The sequence below is a fragment of the Gavialis gangeticus genome, unplaced genomic scaffold (genome assembly GCF_001723915.1).
Source record: "Gavialis gangeticus isolate Ggan-Ray unplaced genomic scaffold, GavGan_comp1, whole genome shotgun sequence".
NCBI lineage: Eukaryota > Metazoa > Chordata > Crocodylia > Gavialidae > Gavialis > Gavialis gangeticus.
This window is the reverse complement of record NW_017729029.1, coordinates 9873198-9884594: the sequence shown is the minus strand read 5'-3', so window position 1 is coordinate 9884594 and position 11397 is coordinate 9873198. Positions and strand designations below refer to the sequence as shown.

The 11397-nt window shown below is 50.8% G+C and overlaps 1 protein-coding gene across 6 annotated transcripts in view; it reads left to right on the top strand.

Annotated features, from left to right (window-relative positions):
- DRP2 (dystrophin related protein 2) overlaps positions 1-11397 on the top strand; it is a 68349-nt gene that overhangs the window by 34312 nt on the left and 22640 nt on the right. For 5 of the 6 annotated variants that reach the window (XM_019521203.1, XM_019521204.1, XM_019521202.1 and 2 more), the window contains 11 exons: positions 460-580; positions 1942-2210; positions 3786-3932; positions 4372-4450; positions 6663-6723; positions 7831-7892; positions 8276-8350; positions 8973-9174; positions 9517-9602; positions 10071-10228; positions 10485-10651. In XM_019521203.1, coding sequence (XP_019376748.1) covers positions 460-580; positions 1942-2210; positions 3786-3932; positions 4372-4450; positions 6663-6723; positions 7831-7892; positions 8276-8350; positions 8973-9174; positions 9517-9602; positions 10071-10228; positions 10485-10651 — 1427 coding nt within the window. The remainder of the gene's footprint in view (positions 1-459; positions 581-1941; positions 2211-3785; positions 3933-4371; positions 4451-6662; positions 6724-7830; positions 7893-8275; positions 8351-8972; positions 9175-9516; positions 9603-10070; positions 10229-10484; positions 10652-11397) is intronic. The other variant, XM_019521208.1, reaches the window with a different exon arrangement.

The following is an 11397-nucleotide window of genomic DNA, read 5'->3' as shown; positions in this document are numbered from 1 at the left end:
TTGAAGCACACAGCAGGTTCTGATTAACCAGCCTCACTGCATTTAATGTTTGGGGCAGTACAAATCAGTTTCCTCCTTCCTGGTCTCATAATGCACATTAGCATGATCCAAAGGACTTTTTAATAGTTTATACTCTAGGGCACACCAGTAGTTGGCCATTTCAGACAGACCTTCGATCTACAGACCTTCCCACAGTGTATCTCCTCCTCCTGGACTGTGCTGTCTTTCTTGAATCCCAAGGATGTTTCTCAGCTGACTATCCTTTTATAGCACTAAAGGAGCTTGTGTACCACTTTCTCAGGCAAAGGTTCTTTAACATGCCTGTTACAGCTCAGTGCTGGTAGCTCATCTGTGCACTGGAGTGAGTAGATTGATGCACAGCTCTCAGCTGAGAGTAGGCAGGCTCCTCATTCTCTAACACAGACTGCTGTCTCCTTTTGTTGTGCTGTGCATCTGCAGGCTCTCATGGAAGAGGTGAAGTCTCGGGGTCCCTATATTTATTCAGTCCTGGAGTCAGCACAGGCCTTCCTTTCCCAGCATCCATTTGAAGAATTAGAGGAACCAAATTCTGAAAGCAAAGGTCTGTGACATCTCCCATCCTTGTCCCTGTGTCCATGTGCCATCATTATTTAATCCCACCTGGTATAATTGTGAGAGGAGATGGCTCACAGTGTGTATTTAGGAAGGGGTGTAATGATTATATACTACCATGTGGCATGAATGAGTGAATGTGATGTGGCAGTATGTGCAGTATCAAGCACAACACAACACTGACAAGGCACAGTGTGATGACCTTGGTACATCCTGTGTTGGGATGGGGCATGATCCCCACAGGATGTGATATAGCACTGTGACATGCTGAGAGTGACCAGTGTTATCTAGGCAGGTCAGGCACTGAATGGGATTTGATGAGGTGCCACTTTCTGGCAAACAGAACTCACATTCCAGTCCCTCAACTGAACCCTTGAACCCCCAGAAGGCTCTGATGATGATCTGGCTTGGCTCCTGTGGGAGGTTTCTTGTCTTTTTGCCGCCCCAACCCAGGCTGCTGGGAGGGAGGAAGGGCTCAGTCTGCCATTTCTCGCTTTGCTGCTTGGAGGCAGATGTATGCATGCTGTCCTCAGGAGGGGTTTGTGTTACTGGCAATCCCTGTACTGTTGGGTGTGAGGGGATCCAGTATGCTCAACAGGGCCCTTTGGCTTAGCGCTGGGATCCCTGCTCTGACTAGTACATGGCTCCCAATAACTTGCGTTGTGACCTTTGGCAAGTCACTGAGTCTCTGCTCTAGCTTTCTCCTATGTACAAGCAAAATAATACTCCCCTGCCTTGCAAGGAAATTGAGGCAGTTTCACTAATGTGCCAAGCTCTTACTCAGACCATTGCTGTCTGGTGTTGTTTTGCCAGGGAAAGTGGTGTTCGGATGGCTGGTAAAGGGTTGTCTTAGCCCTCCAGTGGATGTGCAGCATGGCTCCCCTCCTAACTTACTGTGTCACCCCAGGCACCTCTGGTCCTTTTTCAGAGCTGCAATACCAGGCTGTGCTGTAGTGCTCTAGTTGTTGGATTCAGTGAGATGTCTTCTGTACCATGGTAGAATGTCAGGCAAGCTTCTGGAAGGGAGCCTGGCCTTGTGGGCCAAAGCCTCTGCATGTTCATACAGACATTTATGGACAGGCAATATGTGACGCTGGCACCTGGAGGGGCTAGAACATGCAGTCCAGAGCTGTAAGCCTGAGCATGTCCTGAAATCATCCTCTTTGCTTTCTGTCTGTCCTTTATTTTCCCCTCTTCCCTGTTCTCTCTGACTTCTCCCCTCTTGCTTCCTGTTTTTTGGGTCTTTCCTCATCACCCTGCATTTCTTCCCCTCTTCACGTCTTCCATGGTTTTCTTACTAGGTTTGGAATTTCACAGTTGCTCTCTGTGTCTCTGCTGCTTTGCTGGTAGATGTCTCACCCCGGCATCGGATCCAGAACATCAGCCGCTTTGTGTGGAAGCAGGCAAATGTGGCTAGTGAGCTGTGGGAGAAGCTAACTGCTCGCTGTGTGGACCAGCACCGTCACATTGAACGGACCCTGGAACAACTGCTGGAGATCAAGGGGGCCATGGAGGAGCTTAGTACCACACTGGACCAGGCAGAAAGTGTGCGGGAAACCTGGGAATCAATTGGGGACCTCTTCATTGATTCTTTACCAGAGCACATCCAGGCAACCAAGGTACAGCTCTTCTGGCCAGGACCCCCTTTCCCTGTCCTTGGGGAGAGAAAGTACTGTTCTCTGGAAAGTACTGGCTGTTTCAGCTCAGCTTCCTCCTACCATGCAATCCAACATGCTTGCACTGCCCAGATTGGACTGTATCAAAATTGTATCCAGGCTCTGATAAAACCACAGACATCACTTCATCCCTCATGTGACTCCACTTTGGCACATAATTTGGGTACTTGCTGTTTACACTGATAGATCCTCCTGAGGTCTTTTCCAAGGGAGAATGTTCCTTCGTGGTGTCTGCTCAAACCCTGATAAGGTTGCCTGTCTGGGTGGGGAAAGCAAAAGACATTTCTACTAAGGTTTGTTTATCAGGATGAACTTTGTAAGCAAGTGGACTTGATTCCAGGTAGCAGTAGTGTTTCATAGTTTCTAGGGTCGGAAGGGACCTGAGAAGATCATCTAGTCCAACCCCCTGCCATGGCAGGAAAGAGTACTGGGGTCAAACGACCCCAGCAAGGTGTTCATCTAACCTCTTCTCAAAACCCCCCAGGGTAGGAGCCTGCACCACCTCCCTTGGAAGTTGGTTCCAGACCCTAGCCGCCCTGACCGTCAAATAGCGCCTTCTGATGTCTAACCTAAACCTACCCTCTGCTAGCTTGTGACCGTTGTTCCTGGTCACTCCTGGCTGTGCTCGGGGGAACAGTGACTCCCCCAGTGCCTTCTGATCCCCCCTGACCAGTTTGTAACAGGCCACAAGATCCCCCCTCAGCCTTCTCTTGTGGAGGCTGAACAGGTTCAGGTCCCGTAGTCTCTCCTCATAGGGCCTGCCCTGCAGTCCCCTGATCATGCGAGTGGCCCTCCTCTGGACCCTCTCCATGCTGTCCACATCCCTCTTGAAGTGCGGTGCCCAGAACTGGACGCAGTACGCCAACTGCGGCCTGACCAGTGCCGCATAGAGGGGGAGGATCACCTCTCTGGACCTGCTCGAGGTGCATCTGTGGATGCATGACAGGGTACGGTTGGCCTTCCTAACTGCCTCCCCACACCGCCGACCCATGTTCATCTTGGAGTCAGTGATGGCTCCAAGATCCTTTTCCGCCTCCGTGCTGACAAGAGGGGAGTTCCCTAACCTGTAGGTATGGTGCCAGTTGTTCCTCCCCAGGTGCATCACCTTGCACTTGTCTGTGTTGAAACGCATCATATTCTCATCCGCCCACCCTTGTAACCTGTCTAGGTCCGATTGTATCCTGCTTCTTCCTTCTAGTGTGCCCACGTCCCCCCACATCTTAGTGTCATCAGCAAATTTGAACAGGGTTCTTTTCACCCCCTTGTCCAGTAGTAGTGTTCATACCTCCAGCCTGGCATGCAGGCTTTGTCTGAGCTATTTCTGCTGAGTTTTCTAGCAGGCTCAGTGAGGAAAAAGGGCGTTAGTCATGCCATACTCCTCTGCTATGCAGTGCCAGCTGCTAGTGTGCCCCAGCTGGTTGGGGCCACTTGAGTGGTATGGGGTGGCTGACTGAGTGACCTGCTGTGTTTTTTCTCTTTCCTTCCTGTTTCTGCTGGTTTTGGGTGACTGGGCTCTAGCTGTTTAAGGAAGAGCTCTCCCCTATGAAGGATGGAGTGAAGCTAGTTAATGACCTTGCACACCAGCTTGCTATCTCTGATGTTCATCTATCCATGGAGAACTCCCGAGCCTTGGAGCAGATCAACACCCGGTGGAAACAGCTTCAGGTAGAGAAGTGGGGTGTCCTGTGAGAAGCCAACAGTAGCTGGAGATGTTAAAGGAAGGGGCTGTTCAGAGGATGTTAAATTAAGTCAAGGTAACAGAGGCCACCTTGCAGGGGCAGGGATGAGTAGGTGGAGATCAAGGGGGCCATGAAGGAGCTTAGAAACCTCTTAGCTATTGTAAATCAGGACAGCTGCTGTGCCATATAAAGATGCCACACAAGGAGAAATGAAAGTGGTTGCTCATGAGAGAAGGAATGCAAGGATTGCCTAGGAAGGCAGAGGATAAACATACATGCATCTTTGCTTGTTGGTTGATCTGGATAGTCCCCAGGTGGAGCATTACAGTGGCCTGTCTGAGTCCATATACAGTGCCTCAAGAACAGTGCTTTGTGCTGAGATACAGGATTGGTTCACTTTAAATTCCAGCTTCCCCTCTTTGCAGACCTCTGTAAATGAGCGGCTGAAACAGCTCCAGGATGCCCATCGGGACTTTGGACCAGGCTCCCAGCACTTCCTCTCCTGTACGTGAGTAGGTCATCCCAGTAATCCTAGTAGAGGAAAATCCCTGGGTGGGAACGGTTCAGCACTGTGTGTGCTGCAGTTGTTCAGAGAGACCAGAGTGTAGGTCTTCCTTGCTTACTGCCTCACTACACAGGAATTCTCCCTATGTCTTGGTGTTCCTTGGCCTTGCTCTGATAGGACAACCCCAGTGACACTACAGACACCTAGAAGAGGCATTATCAAGTGGGCACTCCTAAGTGATACGTGGCATGATCCAAGTTTGGTAATGCTATGTGAGCCTGAGGTACAGGGACTTGAGCAGAAGGCACTTCTCATTGCCACGCACCACTCATTCCCATTCACTTAACATCCATGTTAAGTGGATGGGAAAATGGAAGGGGACTGCACCATATCGAGTAACCATTTGTCACCTTAAGAACGTGGAGTGGGTGACACTAGCAGGAGACAGCACCCAGGTGACACTTGGGACTATGCCAGACTCAGCAGCCCTGTGGTGCCAAAGGTCAAGCAGACAGATGGCAGCAAAGAGAGAGCTCCCATATTCCACGTGGCTAGTTTGGGGGACAGGAATGTGTATGATAATGAGGCCTTCATTTTTCACTGTAAGGTGGGAGGGATTCCATTCCCACACATCAGAGCTCTGTCCAGAGGCTCTGCATAGCATAGCAAGTGTTGTGTGGAACATACTTCACATGGAGCTTCCGGGCCTGGAGGCTGATGTTTAGAGTCCTCTGTAAATGCAGCCTGACTCAGAGGTGTAGAGATCCTGCACTGTCACTTGTATTCTTGGGGTTTATAGATGCTTACCTCTTCTGCAAATTAGGTTTCATTCACATGCAGATCTGGGAGCCTTGCTTTCGGGGCCCAGAGGAAAAATGTTAGCCTTGGAGTTGATGAGCCCTGTCTGTGCCGAGGTGCTGGGTGATGGTAGCAAAAAGGTTTCCTTTCCCCAGATGTTAAATCTGGGTGCTGCAGACAACCAGAACTATAACTATAAATCCTGCCCACCTTAATCTCTCCCCTCTAGATACACAGGACTTGCATGCTAAGGACCAAGGAGTCTTCTAATAACACTGGGGCCCTGGCACGCATTACAGTTATGGTGTGATTAATGTGGTAATGCACCATAATTAAATAACGTGCCATAAAGTGGCAAACTGACCACAAAGATTCTATAAAACACACAAAACATCTCTGTGGCTTGTTTGTATGGTGCCATAAATTGAACGTGTAGCAGCCCCAAGCCAGTGCTGACAATTAGTTGATTGCCAGTTTTGGCATGGGGACAGGGGGGTTGGCATCAGGACTGCGACAGCTCTGCTCCTGATGCTGAATAATGATGGCTGGCAGAATGAAGTTGTAAGGTTCCCTGGCAGAGGGAGTCAAGGGGCTCCAGCTTCTGGGAACCTAATAGTTCCTGAGCCCTGCAGCCTCTGGGGGAGAGGCTCCCTGATCCCAGGGTCTTAGAGCCTTAGGACTTCTAAAAGTCATGCATGTAGCTAGGCTGTCCCAGGACTGGGCTTACAATCAGCTGATTATTAGACCTGTTCCCAACAGTCCTGGGTCTGGTTCTAGATTGAAAACACACCTGACTTTTAAAAGTCACAGGGTACTGGGACCCCAGGTCTGGAAGCTGGTGGGGCTTGGGGGCAGTCCTGCGTCTGAGGCAGAGCTGCCCTCTGCCTTGTCTGCAGAATTGGGCTGGAGGCTGGTCAGCAGTAGCATAATTAGGATTGGAGGAATTTTATCATCCATCCCAAACATTGTGCCTCCTGTCGTGCTGTGGCATGATGTGCCAGAAAGTTCCTCTAATCCCAGTTGTGCCATTGTTTTAATGTCAGCCAGGGACCTATGATGAGTAGCAGGTGCTTCATCCTCCCAGATCCAGAGAAGTATTGTATACATGCTCACAAATATGCATTCATATCCAGTACATCACTCTGTGCACCACTGGAATCTTCTTTAAACAAGGGGTCACATTGATCAGTGACTGCAGCCTCTGATAGTGGCAGTGTCCCAGGTTCTGCCCATAGTCAGATGCAGAAGAGTGGATGTTGGGGGCACAGAGACTTCTGATACATAGTCTTCCCAGTTCCCCCATCTCTGCTGTCTTCTCTGAGACCAGCGCTTGACAGACTGCAGTCTCTCTTCAGAGAAGATTTAGACCTGGAAGACTGTCTGCATTACTTTTGTCTGTGTCTCTGTTTGCAGCCTCTGTCCAGATCCCCTGGGAACGAGCAATTTCACCCAATAAAGTGCCGTACTACATCAAGTGAGTGTGCGGTCAAAGGCTAGAGCACTGGCTGATCCTGATCTCTTCCTACATGTGGTTTTCTATTTCACTCTCCTTTGCTCTTCGTTCTTTTTCCATCATCTGTGTGGCTTCCCTCCTCCCCTCCACCCCTCAAATTCAATAAGTCTTGATGGGGTGGACACAAATCCTATCCATTCCAGATCTAGCTGGGTCCCTATGCTAGGGGCCAGAGCCATGGAGCCTTGCAGGATCCCCAGTTGGGGGAAATCTGAAGTAGCCATGAGGCATTACTGAGGTGACATTTACAGACTGTTAGGATAGGGTGGAGTGCATGGTGTTGGTGGGGAGAAGGAGCTTGGCCTGTGCACTACTGTTAGACACCCCCAGGTGGCTGATGGCGGGCATGGAGATGTCATAGAACAGGACTTGCCTTCCTGACAAGGAGATGATTGCTGTAGATGGAAGGACTCCAGAGGTCATTAGAGGTGGGGCTGAGGAGACATTTCCTAGTGAAGCCAGGAATAAGTTGGGTATATGAAAGGTTTGTTGCACCTGATCCTGCAGAGATGGAGTCCCCTGCCAGAGTGCCTGCATGTGCTGGGGGATCCCCTGGACACAGAGGCAACCTGAGCAGGGTGTGGGACCCAGGGCAAATCAGCCCATGCGGGGCCCCACCCCCGCCCCACTCCGATCCCCGACCTCAAGAAGCTGCTGCCACCATTGGCAGGGGAGGGGGTGGGGGGATAGTGAGTGGCTGGACACAGCCGCTGCTCTGCCCGGCTCCTTGGGGCCCCCCCAAAGCACAGGGCCTGGGCTGGTTGCCCCAATTTGTGCCCCCCCAGGGATGGCCCTGCCTGGACAGGTTCAGTCGTGGAAAAAGTAGCATGTGGGACTGCTCTGCACCAGTATCCTGAGGTGGAGAGACTGGAATAGTCAAGTGAAGGCAGGTCCGGGGTCTCAACTGCCTGTTGTATGACCATGGGGTCTTCTTAGCCAGGAAATATAGTACATCCCTTTGGCACCCTTGGGATGAAAAGGAGGAGAATGGCCACCTGGATCCTTGTGCCTGTGGATATGTTTGAAGGTTTGGTTCTCTGTTTGTTTGGTTCCCTTCTGCTTTTTCAGCCATCAGGCTCAGACAACGTGCTGGGACCACCCCAAGATGACAGAGCTGTACCAGACACTGGGTAAGGACCCCCTGGAGAACACTGCTTCTATCCAGGTGCTTGTGCAGTGGGATGCAGGACAGTCCCCAACTTTCCCTGCCAAGTGGAAGAATGCCTTCTGTTTGGCTCTCCTTAATGTCTTTGGGGTAGAGTCTGCACAGGACTCATCCCAGCCCCGGGTGTGATGCTGTGCTGCCTGCCCTCTCACTCCCACATGCTCACTCTAACTCATGTTCTGCCCCTGACAGAGGGTTTTGTCTCTGTCCTTTGTAGACTGGACCCTCTTGCTTGGGTCTTGTGTTAATTCAGATGGCATTTCCCCTGCAAAGCCTGTGATCAGTAAATATTCCTTTTCCTGCCCCTGAAGAAAAAAATACACAATTGGGTTTCTCTTTGTTTTGCAGCTGATTTGAACAACATCAAGTTCTCTGCATATCGGACGGCCATGAAGCTGCGCCGTGTCCAGAAGGCTCTGCGATGTAAGTACCCATACTCCCCCTGCTCATGTCTGCACCTCTTTGCCCTGCACGGGGCAGGAACAGCTGTGGGGACAAGCAGGCAGTGTTTAGTGTTGGCTTGATCAAGTCAATTTCACCAATTGTGTTCAAAGATTGTGCAGGTGCTTCCTGGCCCTGACTTCCTCTATGCCTTCTGTGGCTTTTCAGTCCCATTTTTCTCTTTCATGTCTCTTTTCTTCCATCTCCCCTGTTGCTGTGTAAGATCCACACAGACAATAGAGGAAACTGACTCACTATGTAATGAGACCAATGGCACAGACAGTGCTCACCAATGCACAGACTGGGCACAGTGGGGTACTAGAGAAGTGCTGTATTTCCTGTAGCCTTTTGGTGATTGAACTCGGGTGTTAGCTGTACCAGCAGGTGAGGAGAAGACCAGGCAGAAGCATGGGTTTTAAGATGACTCTGTCTCTCTGTGTTTGTGTAATCCCAAAGGCACTTCTGCCCTAGTGTTCTTAGAGGAAAGGGCTTCCCTAAATACCTTTAGATCCCTCTCCTCTCAGCTCTGATCAATGATGTTTTTGTTCTTTATCTTACAATGTTTTCCTCTGGTTTCTGCTCTCTCTGTCCCTTGCCTGCTCAGTGGACATGGTGACTTTGGCCACAGCCTTGGAAATCTTCAATGAGCATGAGTTGCAGCCCAGTGACCGGGTAATGGACGTGGTTGAGGTCATCCACTGCCTGACAGCTCTCTACGAGCGTCTGGAGGAAGAGAGGGGCATCCTGGTCAATGTTCCACTCTGCGTGGACATGAGTCTCAACTGGCTGCTCAATGTATTCGATAGGTATTTGCTGTTTGCCTCTGGGACTCGTTACAGAACCATGAAACTGGGAGCTGGCATGCAGCCCAGGCACCATGCTGAGGGAAACCTTTCTGATGGAGTTCTGGCAGGCATTCCCAAGGCAGTGCTATGAGGCAGTTCTCACTGCCTGGGGCTGGGGTCCAGCTGGCAGAGACAGGGCATTGCTGTGAAGAAGCTCGCCTTGCAAGTGGCCAGCTGGCATCAGAGAGGCATTGCCACAAGGGAACTCCACTACTGAACTCCTAGTAGACACCAATTGAGCTCTTTCAGGAAAATGACCTTCACAAAATTGGGGGAGCTAAGTATTTTGCCCTTTGCTTTCAGTGGTCGCAGTGGGAAGATGCGAGCTCTCTCGTTCAAGACTGGCGTTGCATGTATGTGCGGCACGGAGGTGAAGGAGAAATTCCAGTGTGAGTCGTTCCCTGGGGGTTCCATGGAAAAGCTGGGTTCCAGCAGGGGAGGTTTCCTGGATCTGTGAAGTTTCTGGGCAAGAAGGACTGCCTGTTGGGGGCAGAGAGAAGCAGCCTTCCTGCTGTGACTAATCCCTTTGCCTCACTGCTTCCCCTTCTCTAAATCCCACACCTAATTTAGTAGGCTGGGGACTGTGTTTTTTACTGCTGGGTTGCATGCACATATGCACACGCATATGCAGACTCTGAACTTAGCTGAGGCAAAAAGGGGCCCTGTTTCAGGGAAGAGCTCCCAGCTTTGCTTCCTTTCCTCATACCTTTCACCCACCACTGAAACCTACATCTCCATACCCCCAGGCATTGAGGGGGGAGCTCTCTCCCCAGCTTCTACATGTATGGTAATGTGTCTGTGCTGTTGTTCTTTTGCCCCTATTCTGCTCTCTGTGGGCTCACCCTTCCACCCAAAAGACCTCTTTAGCCAGGTGGCAAACCCTGGTGGCTTGTGTGACCAGCGGCACCTTGGCATCTTGCTGCATGAGGCCATCCAGGTTCCACGCCAGCTGGGAGAGGTGGCAGCGTTTGGAGGCAGCAATGTGGAGCCCAGTGTCCGCAGCTGCTTCCGCTTTGTAAGTAGCGTGGTGGGGACATTTCTATCCTGTCTTCTGACTTCTGCGGTTCTACCCAGTGGGCAAGGAGATAGCAGCTGTGCTGGCTCAGAGGGAGATGCCAGTCACAGCTGTCATTCTGGTGTCCTCTCTGAGAAGGGTAGGAGTGGGAATGGGGGAATATGCTGGCTAGCAGGTGCCTTGGCCACACTCCCTTGCTTAGTCACTGGAGTTGTGATTTGTGCTGGGCTCAGCTCCTGTTTTCCTCTTTCCCTAGAGTAATGGGAAACCTGTGATTGAGGTCTCTCAGTTCCTGGAATGGGCCAACCTGGAGCCACAGTCCATGGTATGGCTGGCTGTCCTGCACAGAGTGACCATTGCTGAACAAGTGAAGCACCAGACCAAATGTTCTGTCTGCAGGCAGTGTCCTATCAAAGGCTTCAGGTAGGCAGCACACCCACAGTTGCAGTCACTATGGAATGACATAGGAATCAGTGATAGTGGGGCTACACTGAGGTGAATTCTGCCCAAGTACTACACAGACAGAGGCTTTGTTTCAGGGCCTCAGTGAAAACTGTCTGGTGCTGCTTGGTGCAGCGCATGGGGAGGGGTTGTGGGGCTTGCTGCCTCTAGTTGGTTGTTCTGGAACCTGGCTTGGGCTGGGATCAATGAGAAGTTGGTACCACCACCTGTCCTCTGTGAAATGAGCTGAATGCATTCTCAGTGCATAGATACGTGTCAGAAATCACCACTACAGCTTGTCGTAAGTGGGCCTTATGCTGGCAACCTCAGCAGTGACCCAGGATGAACGAGGTGACTGAGCTGACTTCTCCCACCTTTAGAAAGAGATGTATCTTTAGACTGAGTTAAGATATAATCTTATTAGGGCAGATAATACAAATAAACTTCACAGAGAACAAACAGCCTCTCTCTTGCCTCCTTGGGGAAAATGCAGCTGGAGAGTCAGTTATTTATTTTCCTGCACATAGACAATCTGCAGCTGTGGACCTTCCAATTTCCTGGTGTAGTGGCAGTCCAGGTTGAGGCACTAAAGGGGAACGCCTGCCTTGTCCACATTGTGCCTGGCTTGTGTGATGATCTCCAGGGGATCAAAAATGTTACAGTGAAGTGTGTGTGCTGGGGTAGCTGAAGCCTGATAATACGTTGTTGTTTTTAGTATAACAGACAGT